Source organism: Scyliorhinus canicula, chromosome 1, assembly GCF_902713615.1.
Source record: "Scyliorhinus canicula chromosome 1, sScyCan1.1, whole genome shotgun sequence".
Classification (NCBI taxonomy): Eukaryota; Metazoa; Chordata; class Chondrichthyes; order Carcharhiniformes; family Scyliorhinidae; genus Scyliorhinus; species Scyliorhinus canicula.
Genome location: NC_052146.1, coordinates 65,742,005 through 65,760,614, shown reverse-complemented (window position 1 = coordinate 65,760,614; position 18,610 = coordinate 65,742,005). Strand labels below are relative to the sequence as shown.

Sequence of the window (18,610 nt, the reverse complement as noted above, 5' to 3'; positions counted from 1 at the left end):
TGGTCCTAGTTGGACAAACAATGGCTAAATTAACCTGTTCTCTGTGCTGCTGGGGATTGCATTGCTTTAACTAGAACGAGCATCACTCCAGTGCCTAATAGAAGATCTTGAAACCCTGACCCTGTAAATGTGTGCCTTAGCTGTCTGGAATTTACTGATAGAACATAGAACAGTACAGCACAGAACAGGCCCTTGATGTTGTGCCGAGCCATGATCACCCTACTCAAACCCACGTATCCACCCTATACCCGTAACCCAACAACCACCCCCTTAACCTTACTTTTTAGGACACTACGGGCAATTTAGCATGGCCAATCCACCTAACCCGCACATCTTTGGACTGTGGGAGGAAACCGGAGCACCCGGAGGAAACCCACGCACACACGGGGAGGACGTGCAGACTCCGCACAGACAGTGACCCAGCCGGGAATCGAACCTGGGACCCTGGAGCTGTGAAGCATTTATGCTAACCACCATGCTACCGTGCTGCCGTGCTGATCTTATGGATCTGAGCCTCTTAACTAAATAATAATCATCTTCATTGTCACAAGTAGGCTTACATTAACACTGCAATGAAGTTACTGTAAAAAGCCCCTAGTTGCAACATTCCAGAGTCTGTTCGGGTACACAGAGGGAGAATTCAGAATGTCCAATTCAACCAACAGCACGTCTTTCGGGACTTGCGGGAGGAAACCGGAGCACCCGGAGGAAACTCATGCAGACACAGGGAGAGCGTGCAGACTCCACACAGACAGTGACCCAAGCTCGGAATCGAACCTGGAACCCTGGAGCTGTGAAGCAACAGTGCTAAACCACTGTGCTACCATGCCGTCCCAATCCAACAAGTATAGGCACATCAACCATACTATACACGTGGAGAGTTCTCAGTCACTTGGTCTGCAGAATCTAATCCAAGGGATTCCCTTCTTTCATAGATCAGTCCATATGGATCCCTTTGGATTTTAATCTCCTCTCTCATTACTTTCCTGTTATTAGAGTACTGGAAATATTTTTGGCAAACTGTTATTTCTGCTGACGACCTCTTCCAAAAGTTCTCTTCCATACTCCATGGCAGTCTGATGCTCATCATTCTCTAATACTTGAACTAATGACACTTGCATGTCGATACCATCTTGTCAGGTTGCAAAGTCTCAAACACATCCTGTAATGGTGCACCTTTAATGTGTAATAACTTTTCTCTACTGAAAGCCAACTTCTTAAAGCCCTGTCTCCCCCACTCCCACCTCCAACAATAGGTGTGAAGAGCTCATGGATTTCTGTTTCATTAGAATCGAGCAACAGATGCATGGAGACAACAGCCTGTGATTGGGCGAGCAGCAAGCAGTGTGAAGGTAAGTACTGGTGGTCAGTTCTGTTTCCAGAGCACAATGGTGAGTCTGCAGGAGGTAGGAGGCACAGAGAGATTCCTGCCAGCCAGAGGCTGAGAAATTCAGGAGGGGAAAGGGGAGGGGCAGAAAGATGCCCTAATGAGTGAGGAAAAGATTGAAAGTTGTCCCTCATGTGAAAAGGATGAACAATATCAAGATCCCTCCTGACAGATGGGCATCCTCCACAATACTCCGTGATGCCACATCAAGTGTACACGAGGGCATTGACCTCTTGTGCAAGCAGACAATGCCAGGTATCATCGTTGTGCAATACAGTGCAGAGAAATAGGGTGCATAGAAAGTATGAAGCTTGTTCATAAACATGCAGTTTTTGTTGTTCTGGATTCATAGTGAGATAAATTTCCATTCTGCTGATTCTGTCTCCTTTTCTTCCCAAAGCTTGTAAACTGACCCCTACAAGCGAGAATAATATTGGAATGTGGACCCTCACACAAAAAGATTGGGCAAGCCTGTTCTACACCGCCCTCCAGCTGGGTGGGCTTGCTCGCCAGTTATTCCATTCTTATCTGTCTAATCGTAAAGCATGGAGGTAGGTTTTAGGATGTATCTTAAAGGAGGAAAATTAGATAGACAGGCAGAAGAAGAAAATTTCACAGCTTAGGGCCAAGACAACTTGAACTTATGAAATGGATTCTCTTCCTTCTCCCACACCATTATTTCTCGTGTCCCCAAGGATCCATTCTTGGCCCCAGGTCCTGGTTTAGCTCACTTGGCTAGACAGCTGGTTCGTAATGCAGAACAAGTCCCACAGTGTGGGTTCAATTCCAGTACCAGCTGAGGTTATTCATGAAGGCCCTGTCTTCACAACCTTGCCCCTCACCTGAGGTGTCTTGTTAAATCCCCACCCATTGGCTCTTCCCCTCAAAAGGGGAAAGCAGCCTATGGTCGTCTGGGACTATGGCGACTTTACCTTTTACCTCATAGTCATACAGGGCCTTGGTGAGGCCACACCTGTAGTATTGTGTGCAGTTGGGACTTCCGGTGGCGGCAATGCGGAGCTAAGCCGCACATTCGGCAGCTCCCGCTGAAAACGGACTTTGGGGCTCTTTTCAGGGCCCCCAATGGAGCTGTGTCGGCAAATCCCGACGTGGGAAGAGGGCAGGAGTTGACCCCTACGGTCCTATGGTCCGGACCAGGAGTGGGGTAAGGAGAAAAACGGAGAAAGCACCCCTGAAAAAGCGGGGGAAGGAAGACAAAATGGCGGCCGGCGGAGGCCTTGAGGAGCTGAGGCAGTGGGCGCAGGAGCAGCAGGAGACTCTGCTGCGCTGCTTCCAGGAGCTTAAGTTGGAGCTGCTGGAGTCGCTGAAGGTAACCAACAGGGAGCTGATGGAGACCCAGACAGCCCAGGGGGCTGCGATCCGGGAGCTGCAGAAGCAGGCCACTGAAAGGGAGGATGAGGCCTTGGCCGTGGCGGGGAAGGTGGAGATGCACGAGGCGCTCCATAAAAGATGGCAGGAGTGGTTCGAGGAGCTGGACAACCGGTCGAGGAGGAAGAATTTGCAGATCCTGGGCCTCACGGAGGGGCTGGAGGGGTCGGACCTGGCGGCCTATGTGGCGGTTATGTTAAACTCACTGATGGGGGCTGGGTCCTTCCAGGGGCCCCTGGAGTTAGAGGGGGCCCACAGAATTCTGGCTAGGAGGCCCAAGCCGAACGAGCCGCCACGGGCGGTGTTGGTGCGGTTTCATCGGTTCGTGGATCGTGAGTGTGTGCTCCGGTGGGCCAAGAAGGAGCGGAGCAGCAAGTGGGAGAACATGGAGGGGCGGATCTTCCAGGACTGGAGTGCGGAGGTGGCGAGGCAGAGGGCCGGGTTTAACCGGACGAAGGCGGTGCTCCACAGACGGAGCGTGAAGTTTGGCATGTTGCAGCCGGCGCGTCTGTGGGTCACCTATAAGGATCGGCACCATTATTTTGAGTCCCCGGAGGAGGCGTGGGCCTTTGTGCAGGCCGAGAAATTGGACTCAAACTGAGGGTCTAAGATGGGGGATGCTGTATAATACTGTATTTGTATTTGCTTGGTTTAATGTAAGATGTGGGTTGGCCTTAGGGTGGGTGGGGTGATGTCGATTTGTCTTTTCTATATGGGGTTTTCTGTAGGGGTCTGGTGGACGGGTTCGGGCAGAGGGGTAAACAGGGAGTTCGGGGAGCTCGTGGGGGGGGGGGGGGGCTGACAATGGGAGTAGCCCTGGAGGAGGCGGGGCCGGGCAGGGCGAAGGCGCGGGCTTTCTGCGGGTTTCCCGCGCTGGGAGATGGTGGGGGCGGGGTCGGGGCTGAGAAGCGCGGGTCGTTGCTGGCTGTTTTCTTTTCCCGCGCAAGAGCAGGGGGGTGGAGGAGGACCCATTGTCGGGCACGATGGAGGAGGGGTAGTCCCACGTGGGGAGGAGTCGGAGGTAGGGCGGGAGTCGCCGGGGTCAGCAGACGTTAGCTGGCTCACGGGAGTGCTATGGAGGGAGGGGCGCGGCTAGGAGGGGTCCTAGTCTGGGGGGGGGGTTACCGGGTTGCTGCTGAAACGGTCAGGAAGGAGCTGGAGGACGCAGGGGGTGCTGGAGGGGGGGAGTTGCCGCCGTGGGAAACTGGCAGAGCGGGGGACGCTGGCCGGTGGTGGGCAAGGGATGGGGTATGGCTAATCGGCAGGGAAGGGGGCAGGGAGCCCTCTGATCCGGCTGATAACCTGGAATGTGAGGGGGCTGAATGGGCCGGTCAAACGGGCCCGGGTATTTGCGCACCTGAAGGGGCTGAAGGCGGATGTGGCCATGCTCCAGGAGACACACCTGAGACTGGTGGACCAGGTTCGGCTGAGGAAGGGATGGGTGGGCCAACTATTCCACTCAGGGCTGGATGAGAAGAGTAGGGCGATCCTGGTGGGGAAGAAGGTGACGTTTGAGGCGTTAAATGTGGTGGCTGACAGTGGCGGGAGGTATGTGATGGTGAGTGATAAGCTGCAGGGGGAGCGGGTGGTGTCGGTGAATATTTACGCCCCAAATTGGGACAATGCAGGGTTTATGCGGCGTATGCTGGGCCGCATTCCGGACCTGGAGATGGGGGGCCTGATCATGGGGGGGGGACTTCAACACGGTACTGGATCCCCCATTGGATCGATCCAAGTCCCGGACGGGTAGGAGGCCGGCGGCGACTAAGGTGTTGAGGGGATTTATGGACCAGATTGGGGGGGGGGGGTGGATCCCTGGAGGTTTGCGAGACCAAGGGCCAGGGAGTACTCATTCTTCTCCCACGTACATAAGGCCGACTCGAGGATTGATATTTTTGTCCTGAGCAGGGGGTTGGTTTCGAGGGTGGAGGATGCTGAATACTCTGCCATTGCCATTTCAGATCATGCCCCACACTGGATGGACCTCGGGCTGGGGGAAGAGAGGGACCAACGTCCGCTCTGGAGCTTGGAGGTGGGGCTGCTGGCAGATGAGGAGGTGGCCGAGAGGGTTCGGGGGTGTATCAGAGGTACCTTGAGGCCAATGACAACGGGGAGGTCCGAGTGGGGACGGTCTGGGAGGCATTGAAGGCGGTGATGAGGGGGGAATTGATCTCCATCCAAACCCATAGAGAGAGGGGGGAGCAGAGGGAAAGGGAAAGACTCATAGGGGAGATGGTGCGGGTGGATAGGAGATATGCGGAGGCTCCAGAGGAGGGATTGCTGGGGGAGAGGCGTAGCCTTCAGGCCAGGTTCGACCTATTGACTACCAGAAAGGCGGAAGCTCAGTGGAGGAAAGCACAGGGGGCGGTGTATGAGTATGGGGAGAAGGCGAGCAGGATGCTGGCACACCAGCTCCGAAAGCGGAACGCGGCCAGTGAGATTGGGGGAGTGACAGAGAAGGCTGGGAAGGTGGTGCGGAGGGGAGTAGATGTTAATGGGGTCTTCAGAGACTTCTATGGGGAACTGTACCGGTCAGAACCCCCGGTGGAGGGGGGTGGAATGGGCCGCTTCTTGGACAAGCTGCGATTCCCGAGGGTGAAGGAGGAGCAGGTGGAGGGACTGGGGGCGCCGATCGAGCTGGAGGAGGTGGTCAAAGGGATAGGGAGCATGCAGTCGGGGAAGGCGCCGGGGCCGGACGGGTTTCCGGTGGAATTTTATAAAAGGTATTTGGACCTGTTGGGCCCCCTGTTGGTCCAGACCTTTAACGAGGCAAGGGAGGGGGGGGCTTTGCCCCCAACTATGTCACGGGCGCTGATTTCCTTGATCCTGAAGCGGAACAAGGACCCCCTGCAGTGCGGGTCATATAGGCCGATTTCGCTGCTAAACGCTGACACTAAGCTGCTGGCAAAGATCCCAGCCGCTAGAATAGAGGATTGTGTGCCTGGGGTCATTCATGAGGACCAGACGGGGTTTGTGAAGGTAAGGCAGTTGAATGCAAATGTGCGAAGGCTCCTCAATGTCATTATGATGCCGGCCATGGAAGGGGAGGCGGAGATAGTGGTGGCATTGGATGCGGAGAAGGCCTTTGATACGGTTGAGTGGGAGTATCTGTGGGAGGTGTTGGAGAGGTTTGGGGAGGGGGTGGGTGAGGCTGCTCTACGAGGCCCCGATGGCGACTGTAGCCACAAATAGGAGGAGTTCGGAGTACTTTCGGCTGTACCGGGGGACGAGACAGGGGTGCCCCCTGTCCCCCTTGCTCTTCGCGTTGGTGATTGAGCCCCTGGCCATGGCATTGAGGGAGTCAGGGAACTGGAGGGGCCTGGTGCGGGGTGGGGAGGAGCATCGAGTGTCGCTGTACGCGGACGACCTGTTGCTGTATGTGGCGGACCCGGTGGGGGGGATGCCGGAGGTGATGAGGATTCTTAGTGAATTCGGGGGTTTCTCTGGGTATAAGTTGAACCTGGGCAAGAGTGAGTTGTTTGTGGTGCATCCGGGGGATCAAGAGGAGGGAATTGGTAGGCTCCCACTGAAGCAGGCAGGGAAGAGCTTCAGGTACCTAGGGGTCCAGGTGGCTGGGAGTTGGGGGGCCCTGCACAAGCTCAACCTCACAAGGTTGGTGGAGCAGATGGAGGAGTTTAAGAGGTGGGATATGTTACCGCTGTCACTGGCGGGGAGGGTGCAGTCCGTTAAGATGACGGTGCTCCCGAGGTTTTTGTTCCTGTTCCAGTGCCTTCCCATCCTTATCCCGAAGGCCTTTTTTAGGAGGGTCAACAGGAGTATTACGGGATTTGTGTGGGCGCATGGGACTCCGAGGGTGAGAAGGGTGTTCCTGGAACGGGGCAGGGATGGGGGGGGGGGGGGGGGCTGGCGTTGCCCAACCTCTGTGGGTACTATTGGGCTGCCAACGCTGCGATGGTGCGTAAGTGGGTAATGGACGGGGAAGGGCAGCATGGAAGAGGATGGAGGTGGCGTCCTGTGTGGGCACGAGCCTGGAGGCGCTGGTAACGGCGCCGTTGCCACTCCCTCCAACAAGGTATACCACGAGCCCGGTGGTGGTGGCTACCCTCAAAATTTGGGGGCAATGGAGACGACATAGGGGAGAAGTGGGGGTCTCGATGGAGGCCCCGATACAGGGGAACCATTGGTTCGTCCCAGGGAGCATTGATGGCGGATTTCTGGGCTGGCACAGGGCAGGGGTTAGGAGGTTGAGGGACCTGTTTGTGGAGGGGAGGTTCGCGAGCTTGGGGGAGTTAGAGGGGAAGTTTGGGCTCCCCCCGGGGAACATGTTTAGGTACATGCAGGTGAGGGCGTTTGCCAGGCAGCAGGTGGAGGGGTTCCCCTTGCTGCCCCCACGAGGGGTGCGGGATCGGTTGCTCTCGGGGGTGGGGGTTGGAGGAGGGAGGATTTCGGACATATACCAGGTAATGCAGGAGGTAGACGAGGCCTCGGTGGAGGAACTGAAGGGTAAATGGGAAGAGGAGCTGGGTGAGGAGATTGAGGAGGGGACGTGGGCGGATGCCCTGGAGAGAGTGAATTCCTCCTCTTCCTGTGCGAGGCTTAGCCTCATACAGTTCAAGGTGCTGCATAGGGCTCACATGACTGGGACGAGGATGAGTAGGTTTTTCGGGGACGAGGACAGGTGTGCTAGGTGCTCAGGGAGCCCAGCGAACCACGCCCATATGTTTTGGGCATGCCCAGCGCTGGGGGAGTTTTGGAAGGGGGTAGCAAGGACGGTGTCGAGGGTGGTGGGATCCAGGGTCAAGCCAGGCTGGGGACTCGCAGTTTTTGGGGTTGCAGTGGAGCCGGGAGTGCAGGAGGCGAAAGAGGCCGGTGTTCTGGCCTTTGTGTCCCTAGTAGCCCGGCGGAGAATCTTGCTCCAATGGAAGGATGCGAGGCCCCCAAGCGTGGAGGCCTGGATCAATGATATGGCGGGGTTCATTAAATTGGAGAAGGTGAAATTATCCCTGAGGGGATCAGTACAAGGGTTCTTTAGGCGGTGGCAGCCTTTCCTGGACTTCCTGGCGGAACGGTAGGGAAATAGGCCGGCAGCAGCAGCAACCCAGGGGGGGGGGAGGGAGAACTGTGTACATTGGATTGTGGGATGTGGTGGGTGTTATCTCTTTCCCTTTTGTTGTTTGGGTGTCCTTTTGTTTTTTTTCTTTTGTTTGTAGTTGCTTTTGAAGTTGGGTGGTGTTCTTGGGGTGTTCCCGCGGTTGTTTTGTTAATAGAGTTGAGATGTTTATATTTTGTAAAAATTTCAATAAAAATTATTTTTTTTTAAAAGTATCGTGTGCAGTTTTGGTCTCCCTAACGAAGAAAGGATATACTTATCATAGAGGGAGTGGACCAGAGGTTCACCAGCCTGATACTGGGCTGGTGGGACTGGCCTATGAGGAGAGATTGGGTCAACTGTGCCTGTATTCCATAGAATTTAGAAGGGTGAGAGGGGACCCGGTTGAAACATACAAAATTCTAACAGGGCTGGACACACTAGATGCAGGGAGGATGTTTCCTGGTTGGAGAATCTAGACCCAGGGACACAATTTCAGAATACAGGTAGACCACTTCGGACTGAGATGAGGAAACATTTCTTCACTCAAAGGGTAGTGAACCTGTGGAATTCCCTACCACAGAAGGCTGTGGAGGCCAAGTCACTGAATATATTCAAGAAACAGACAGATGACGTTTTAGATTTTAATGGCATCAAAGGGTATGGGAACAAAGTGGGAATATGGCATTGAGATTGAGGATTAGCCATGATCAAATTGACTGGGGGAACAGGCTTGGAGGGCTGAATGGTCTGCTCCCGCTCCTAGTATTTATGTATGTTGTTCTATGTATGTTGATGACAGCCAGCTCTTCCTCACACCTCTTTCCGATCCTCCACTGTTGCCAAATTACCAGGCTGCTTATCTGCCATCCAGTATTGGATGAGCAGCAATCACCTCCAATTAAATATTGGAGAGACTGAAGCCGTTGTTTTTGATCTCCAATCCAAAACTCCGTTCCCTTGCTAATGATTCCATCCCTCTCCCTTGCAACTGTCTGCGATGAAGTCAGTCTGATCACAACAATGCTCTATGTGATCCTGAGATGAGCTACCGACCATGTGCTAAGTAAAGCCGCCTCTTTCCAGCTCCATAACTGACTCCACTCTCCACTCATCACTGCTGAAATCCCCGAGACATGTCTATTCCGGCTGACCTTCCAACATTCCATCCTCCATAACTCAAGGTCAATCTAAACTCTGCTGCCCCGTGTCTTATCAGCCCTGTGCTCGCTGACGCACATTGATTCCTGGTCAAGCAACGTGCTACTTTTAAAATTCTCATCCTCATTTTCGAGTCCATCGATATCCTCACCCTTCCCTATCTTTATAATCCCATCCAATCCCACAATCCCCCAAGATATATGTCTTCAACTAATTCTGGTATCTTGAGCATCCCCAATTTTAATACCTTCAAGTTGTCTTAGCCCTAAGCTGTTACATTTTCTCCTTCTGCCTGTCTATCTCATTTTCCTCCTTTAAGATACATCCTAAAACCTACCTCCGAGCTTTTCGCTATCTGGCTTAATGTCTCCTTATGTGGATCAGTATCATATTTTGTTTTATAATGGCCCTATGAGCCCATTGGGATAGTTTATTACATTATAGATGCTATATAAACACAAGTCATTATTGGTGTTGTTATGTTGTCTGTAAGGGTTCTCCTGTTTAAACCCTGTTTATTTCCTTTTTATTTCCATATTTCCCATTCTTTTTATTCCCATTCTTTCCTTTTTGCTATTACTTTTTGATCCGTGAAGGATTAATGGACCTGTGACTTTAATGCAGTCTGTGACTTTAAGGCAAACAGCTTGTACATGGCCTGTGCCTTTAATTCAAGCAGAGGATTGTAGCAGCAACAGAGATCAGTGATGACTCGCTTTGACAGGGCAGCAGGGTAGCATTGTGGATAGCACAATTGCTTCACAGCTCAAGGGTCCCAGGTTTGATTCCAGCTTGGGTCACTGTCTGTGCGGAGTCTGCTCATCCTCCCCGTGTGTGTGTGGGTTTCCTTCGGGTGCTCCGGTTTCCTCCCACAGTCCAAGGATGTGCAGGTTAGGTGGATTGGCCTTAGTGTTGGGTGGGGTTACTGGGTTATGGGGATAGGGTGGAGGTGTTGACCTTGGGTAGGGTGCTCTTTCCAAGAGCCGGTGCAGACTCGATGGGCCGAATTGCCTCCTTCTGCACTGTAAATTCTATGACTGACTTGGCTGGCGGGCCAATGGACTGGTTGTAAATGCTGTGCTTTGCCCAGTCACAGGCAGTGATTGGATCTGTTCACACTGAAATGGTTTAGGGACCTGAGGATGTTGCAGTTTCACTTTGGCAGCTAAGAGAGACAATTGCTCTTTTTCCCACTCTGATTTCCTGCAGAAAGACAGTGTTTTGTGAACTGGCAGAAAGCCTGGGTGAATATGTTTACAGAAGAAACATTACAGGATGTCCAGAAAGGCTGTGAAAGCAGAGACCAGAATCTAATAACTCACTCTCAGAACAGGCTATTGTGCAGCCAGCGGTCTCTCCTGGAAAAGCTGTGAGTAAGATGTACTGCTGAACTGCAAAGAAAATCATTACGGGTTGTAGGCCAGAGGCTTTAAACCACATTCATAAGACTTCATCATCTGAAGCAAGAACTCTTACCTTTCTACCTTAATCCCTTTTTTTTACCCCTATCCACTCCTCTGTGTTTGTCTGTCTTGTGTGTGTGGGCCGAGGGTGGGGTAATTAAAGGGGTTAGCTTGCTTGTTATCCAGTTATGATTACTGCATATTTCACCTTTATTCCTGTTATAAATAATTGTGTTTCAACTAACAAACACGGTGATTGTAATTACTGGGCAGCCAAGGACCAAAGATCTTGTATATTTTCATAAGAACTATTGGTTAATTCGCTTGTGTTGTGACTCTGGAATAAGTGGGACTGGAACTGATTGTGCACTTGCCCAGGGTGTCAAACACAGCAACCATTCAACGTCAACGTTTGACCAAAAACCGTGGATTGACAAAAGATTGCCTGAGACAACACAGCTTTGGGCATATTTCTGATGCAGCTTAGGAATAGCAGGTGACAGTACAGAATTCAGTGGTCTAATGCAAGTTTTATGCCGGATAATTGTGGGGCATTGAGTTGTATTCCTGCCACACGGACAGCAAAGCCTGAAGGATTCTTCTTTCACAAATTTATGTGCTCTTACCTTCCATATTTTACTGAGAAATGTCCACCGATCAGTGCTCCAAACATAGCTCCAATTGAATACACCGACACAATGACTGACCATGTTGCTTTCACTGCATGTTCCTCCATTGCTGTACCATGGCGCTCCAGCCAAGTCTCATTGATAAAATACTTAATGTACTGTAATCAGAAAGTTCAAAATCAATATTTGTTTGGGTGGGGTGGGTGGGGGGGGGGGGGGGGGGGGGGGGGGTCTTCTTAGTGCTGAGGGTGAGAATTCCTCTTGTTAAGCTGCAATCTATGCCTTCCCAACTGACTGCCTCTTTTCATCTACCCTAGTGTGGTAGCCCTGGCCGGGCAAGCAGTCTAAATCCAAGGCCTCTATCAAAGCTTCCGTCAAACCAGTCACGGGAAGAGCAACCCAAGAGGCGATTTTCTCACTTTACCTGAGGAAAAATGCCTGGTCTCAACACCTTGAGCATGGCAAGCACAGACTGACATCTTCCCCACCTATTGTGCCAGCACGTGACTACCGACACTACACTTGTTTCTGGGCCCACCCCCCAAGACAGCAATGACTTGTGCACTGGATTGATTCCATTCAGGCACTGAGATAAAGAAGAAAGCAAGACTTGCATTTATCTAGTGCTTTCATGGCCATTAATGGCATTAAAAGTGCTTTACAGCCATTGAAGTTCTTAAAGTGTAATCTATGTTGAAATGCAAGGATATGGAAGCCAATCATTTGAACATCAAGATCCGCAAATAAAGCGATAATGGCCAGTTAAAGTGTTGGTTCAGGGACAAATGGGGAGGGTCCTCCACCACCACCCTCCCCCTCAAAACGGTGCTGCAGGATCTTTCACATCCAATTCAAAGGGGCAGACAGGGTCTTGGTTTCACATCTCATCTGAAAGACATTGCCTCCGACACTGCAGCTCTCCCTCAGTACTGCACAAGAACATCAGCCTGGATTATGTCCTCAAGGTATTGGAATGGACCTTGAATCCATGACCTTCTGACTCAAGAGATGGGATTGCTATTGACTGAGCCATGGCTGACACTGGTACATGGAATTACTGCTCTGCAAAGACTCTGACATGGCCTATGACAGAGTCCTAAATACCAATCATTACCTCTTCAATGCAACACAAACTGAAATCTTCATCCTGAAATTGTTAGGCACAATACGTTGACAACTGGTGACCACTAAAGATGTTAAAAAGATATGAAGCACTTCTGTTCCCAAAGAACAATGAGCCTCTGGAATATGTTGGCAGCCAGTGCGGTGATGCTAAGTCTGAATTCCTTCATGGCACGGCTAGACTGGGTCTTGACTGTGACAAGGATTGCATCATATAGAAGATAAGTTGTGCCTTTGCAGGTGATCTCTTAGAATGAGTTTGATTGCCTGAGGGGGGATGGAGGGGTCGGGAGAGGATCACCACCAACTGGAAGTTCCCCTCCAAGCCCACCACGCTGACTTGGAAATTATCACCTTCTTCAAAATCCTGGAACCCCTTCTCTAACAACACTCTGGTTGTACCTACACCTTATGAATTACAGCAGGCCATGAAGGCAGCTCATCACCTTCTCAAGAAGCAGTTAGGGATGGGCAACAATGCTGGCCTGACTGGTGACGGCCACATCCCATGAAAGAATTTTTAAAGATTTCCAGAGTAGACTTTTTTCCCCATTGGACCTAGGATTTTTTCCTTTATGTTTTAACCTCTCCACGGAGATTACGCAACTTTGGCGAGGGGAGTGGAGGGAGGAATTGCTGTGTCATGATGCCTTGGCCATCATTGTGTGGGGTGGGCTTGATGACCCAACAAACTCAAATTTAAAATTTGTCTTACAAATGTTTAAAAAAACAAGTGTTCCACTTGGTTTCATTTCAATGTTCCTTCACCAGTCAATAATGACTGTCAGTTATAAAGGCTTATGCCAATTGATCTTATGCCGAGAGGGATCTCTTCAACAATCCCTTTTATCTCTGTCATCTCCTGTGAAGAGTCGCAACGATCTGGGAACATCATCATCCTAAGTTCTCCTCCATCATTGCTCGGTCAAAATCCGGCAATTCCCTTTTATTAACACAATCGAGGAAGTATCATTAGCTCAGGGATTGAAGAGAATCAAAGCATTTCCTCAGGACAACAAGGGATGTTCAAAAAATGAGCCTTTGCCAACTTGACTAACATCCCAAGGACAAATATTTTTTCAAAGTGATTGAAGGAAAGCGAGGTGGAATCCAACTTTCAATGAAAGGTGTCCAAAACCTGTTGGCAGTTGTTCAAATTTATTGACTTTTTTGCAAACGTATTTGTTTGCAAACCTGTGTTCAGCCTTGTAGAAGAAGTGGGAGCATTATTTCAGTCTCAAAGAGAAGCATCATTTATACATTTTGCAAATAAGTAAAGAATTTTGATCTGTCTCCTTCTGGGCTACGCTTTTCACCACCATCTCTCGCGACATATTCATAACCGTCAGCGGTGGTTGAAGTTGTTCATGAGAAGGAGCCTTTCTGCTAAATGGAGACACTCGCCAGCACTCAACCCTGCTTAATGTTGGCTTCCATCAGCCCAAAATGAAATGACACAATAAATGGCCTCACTTTCACAAAGTCTCAATAATAGAGCAATATAAAGGTACATGTTACTCACAACCGATGGTGCATTAATGATGGACATATTGAGTCCGTGCTGGAGTGTTCCTCCCATTGCAGAGACAATGATCAGCAGCAGTAGAACCTTCAGATGGTACTGTATTTGAAAAAAGTGTTATTGTGCAAAATTACTACCAGTGCTCAATGTTATTGTTAGTAATTGTTAAGACCACAAGATAGATGTAGATGAAAAATGATCTGGAGGTCATTTGATCTTAATCTTTCAAAATGCCTGTCATCTTCCTCTCACACCATCTAAATGTGTCATGTCTCCTGGCCATAACTGTCATAATATACACCAGTATATCATGGTGCAGAGTCTACAGTAGCCAACACTTCAATAACCGCACTTCCTGGCAACCTGATTCAAACATTGGAAATAAATATTTCCTGGCGTAGGTTCCAGGTTTATTTTATCTATTGCTTTAAGTACCTTTTTAGCAATGTTCTCCTTAATATTTATTTCTTGTTCACGGCCTTTCTTTCATCACTCAGTCCCTTTAAGATTGTGGTTCAGCGGAGTCACTTGGCCTGGGTGGCCAATCGGTACTCAGAACGGGGAACTATCCCCAGAACTCCAAAAAGGTGCTTTTGCTCTTAAGGGTCAACTGCCCTCTCGGCTTTGCTTCAAGTCTGTTCCCCGCAGCTCTTTTAACTTGGAAACTTTTTCTGTGTTCCTGTCAATTATATGTGCAGCATGGTAGAACAGTGGTCAGCACTGTTGCTTCACAGCTCCAGGGTCCCTGATTCGATTCCTGGCTTGGGTCACTGTCAGTGTGGAATCTGCATGTTCTCCCCGTGTCTGCATGGATTTCCTCCGGGTGCTCCGGTTTCCTCCCACAAATCCCAAAAGACGTGCTGTTAGGTAATTTGGACATTCTGAATTCTCCCTCTGTGTACCCGAACAGGGGCCGGAATGTGGCGACGAGGGGCTTTTCACAGTAACTTCATTACAGTGTTAATGTCAGCCTACTTGTGACAATAAAGATTATTATTATTATTAATAGTTCATTTTCAGTGCCAGGGAGGTTGGATGACAGTAAGCAACAATTATGATGCTGTCAAAACAATGGGGGGGGGGGGGGGGGGGGGGGGGGGAACTGGATAAGACTTATCTTTCTATGATGAGTTTAGTTTGTATCCACTGCAGGAATACAGTCATTTCATGCTATTCAATGCATGCTAATAGTGAGGCAGGCAGTGAGCTGTTGTTTTCACAAAGCTAATGTGGAACATGGACAGCAACGTTTGGATCCCCACGTTTAACCTTGCAACTGCATATCACCTAAATTTGCTGAACCACTGTCCATAAATATCAGTGAGTGCCAATAGTCTGGTTTCATCACACTGTCAGAATGGAGCACTACAAGTTACGGGTGCTGTTATGAGTTCAGTGGCACATCATTCCTGTTAGTGGATCTCAGGCTTTATGTCCCAGAGTTGACACACATAGTGTAACCCAAGGGGATGTAAAGTGCCCCCCCCCCCCCCCCCCGTTAAACTGGATATTGTGGGCCCGATTTAACGGAAATTAATCAGAGTCCCATGTTGAGCGCATTTAGCCGGGTGTTTCCCGGCGCTAGGCCTCTCGCGAGATTTACCGGCCTTGTCGCCTCCCGAGGCGGGCTTGGCAAGGCCGATAGATCGCGCCTTATGTCTTACAAGCACACTCTCCTACCCATGACTCTCTACTCTTGTCAAAGGTGGACTACACAAAACAATTAGCAAACGAGGCTAGTCAGTCAAACTACTTTACTTCAAAAACACAAGATAAAGCACAGAGCAACAGTTATGACTGGATTCTGCAGAGGTTTGATCAGTTACACTCTCAAACCGGATTCCCAAAGAGATAATGGCATTAACTTCCTGCATTTCAAACTCAAAGGAAGGCCCTGTACCAATTGTGAGGAATGTGGGAACCCCCTCTGGGTTTGGAGTGCGGCCCACAAGTCATTTTGTTGACCTTTAACACTGTGCAACTCAAGAGTTGCCACATTCCACTGATTTCCATCCATGTAGTTTCTTTCCTATTGGTATGACTAAAATGATGCACATGTAAAGCAAAGGCCAGTGAAGTGAGGTGCTGCTGCTTGCTCACAACATTGACTGTGAGAGCCGTGCACTCCCTCTGTGTCCAAAGTGTAAATATTTATTTTGTTTTTACCATTTGAAGTTGATGACAGTTCTATTAATATATAAATGATTAAGCATTTTCTATAACTTGTTATGAAATTTTGGGCGTGTATTAAATGTATTTATCCTTATTTAGTGGTTAGCAAACAAACCGAATTTCAATCTTGCAGCTCTCTGAGATGAAGAAGGGTTACTCATGCGGTCCACTCAATAGCCTAGGTTGCCACTCACTATGCCAATCAACCCCTGCTAAGCGACTGGGAGCAAGCTCTCCAAAAGTATTGAGCCGTCTACTATAGACATGAGGCAATTTTAATTTCTTTTTTTTAAACAAACTATTTTATTGAGGTATTTTTTGGCATTGTAAACAGTTACAGATAACAGAAATATGTAAACATCAACGGAAAACCAATACTTCAATCAAACCATAATGCACATACCCGCTCCTCTCCCATAGATACTACCCGCCTATTTATCCCTCCTACTCTACTCCAATCTCTCCCCTCACCCCCCCCCCCCCCCCCCCTCTCCTCTCTCCTGCTGACGTTCACTCTCCCGCAAAGAAGTCTATAAACGGTTGCCACCTCCGGGCGAACCTCAGTACAGATCCCCTCAAGGCGAACTTCATTTTTTCCATATCCAGAAAACTTGACATGTCTGAAAGCTATAGTTCGGTCTTCGGGGGTTTTGAGTCCCTCCATGACAGTTTTCGCCGGCAGGCTATTAGGGAAGCAAAGGCCAGAACATCGGCCTCTTTCTCCCCCTGGACTCCCGGGTCTTCCGAAACCCTGAAAATTTCCACCCCTGGGCTCATCACCATCCTTGTTTTCAACACCCGGGACATGACCCCCGCAAATCCCTCCCAGTACCCACTAAGGTTAGGGCATGCCCAAAACATGTGAACGTGGTTCGTTGGTCCTCCCGCGCATCTAGTGCACTTGTCCTCTACTCCAAAGAATTTGCTCATCGGAGCTACCGTCATGTGGGCCCGGTGAACAACCTTAAATTGAATCAGGCCGAGCCTGGCACATGTTGCGGTTGAGTTTACCCTACTCAGGGCCTCCGCCCATACCCCGTCCTCCATTTCCCCGCCGAGTTCCTCCTCCCATTTGAGTTTCAGCTCCTCCATCTGGGACTCTTCCCCCTTCATGAGCACCTTGTAAATATCCGAGACTCTACCCTCTCCTCCTTCTCCTCTAGAGACTATTCTGTCTTGGATCCCTATTGGCGGGAGGCGTGGGAAGGATGGGACCTGTCTGCGTACAAAGTCCCACATGTAAGTACCTCAAGTAATTTCCCCTTACCAGCCCAAATTTCTCCTCCAAACCGCTCAGACTCGCAAAGCTCCCCTCCAGGAACATATCGCCCACCCTCCTCACCCCCGCCCGCTGCCATGTTCGAAACCCTCCATCCATGTTCCCGGGGACGAATCGATGGTTATCACATATTGGAGCCCAGACAGACGCATTCACATCCCCTACAAGCCTGCTCCAATGGCCCCATATCCGCAGGGCCGCCCCCACTACCAGGCTGGTGGAGTACCTGGTTGGCGAAAGCGATAGGGGAGCCGTGACCAGGGCTGCCAAGCTGGTGCCCCTGCACGAAGCCGCCACCACTCGCTCCCAGATAGACCCCGTACCCACCATCCACTTCCTTATCATGGCTATGATAGCCACCCAGTAGTAGTTGATCAGACTCGGCAACGCCAGCCCTCCCTCACTGCGGCTCCTTTCAAGCATCGCCTTCCTCACCCGCAGGGATTTTCCCGCCCAGACAAAGCTCATGATGATTTTGCCAGTCCTTTTGAAGAAGGACCGTGGGATAAAGATCGTGAGGCACTGGAAGATGAACAGGAATCTAGGGAGGGTTGTCATCTTTACAGTCTCCCCGCCAGTGACAGCGGGAGTGCATCCCATCTCTGAAACTCCCTCTTCATTTCTTCTAGCACTCTAGGCAAATTTAACTTATGTAACCTGCCCCAGTCTCGTGCCACCTGTATCTCCAAGTACCGGGAACTTTCCCCAACCAGCCTAAATGGCAGCTCCTTCAGTCTATTCTCCTGGTCCCTTGTCTGCACCACAAACATCTCACTCTTGGCCATATTTAATTTGTACCCTGAGAGCCGGCTGAACTTCCTCAATGTTTCCAGTATATTTTCCATCCCGGCCAGTGGGTCCGACGCGCACAGGAGGTCGTCCGCATAGAGAGAGACCCTGTGTTCCACCCCCCCCCCCCCCCTAGTCATTCCCTTCCACCCCTTCGCAGCTCTCAACGCAATCGCCAATGGCTCAATGGCCAGCACGAACAGCAACAGGGAGAGTGGGTATCCCCGTCTGGTCCCGCGATGTAGTCTGAAAAAATCCGACATTATCCTGTTCATCCTAACGCTGCTTTTGGGGCCTGGTACAATAGTCTGACCCAATTAACCAGTCCCCCCCAAACCCAAACCGTCCACACACCTCCCACAAATAGCCCCACTCCACCCAGTCGAAGGCCTTCTCAGCGTCCATTGCCACCACTACCTCCACCTCCTTGCCCATCGGGGGCATCATGATCACATTAGGCAATCTTCTCAAGTTAGCTGTCAGCTGCCTGCCTTTCACAAACTCTGTCTGATCATCCCCAATCACCTCCGGTGCGCAGTCTTCAATTCTAATCACCAGGACCTTGACCAGGAGCTTGGCATCCACATTAATCAGGGAGATTGGTCTGTATGACCCGCAGGATTCCGGGTCCTTGTCCCGTTGAAATATCAGTGAGATGGTGGCTTGCGACATCGTCGGCGGCAGGATCCCCCTGTCCCTCGCCTCAT

General features: G+C 50.4%; 1 protein-coding gene across 1 annotated transcript in view; it reads right to left on the bottom strand.

The window, feature by feature from the left end:
* LOC119963249 (solute carrier family 2, facilitated glucose transporter member 11-like) overlaps positions 1-18,610 on the bottom strand; it is a 112,910-nt gene that overhangs the window by 70,043 nt on the left and 24,257 nt on the right. The window contains exons 2-3 of the mRNA XM_038792490.1: positions 13,664-13,762; positions 11,017-11,177 (exon numbers count right to left, since the gene is read on the bottom strand). Of these exons, the coding sequence (XP_038648418.1) occupies positions 11,017-11,177; positions 13,664-13,762 (260 nt within the window). The remainder of the gene's footprint in view (positions 1-11,016; positions 11,178-13,663; positions 13,763-18,610) is intronic.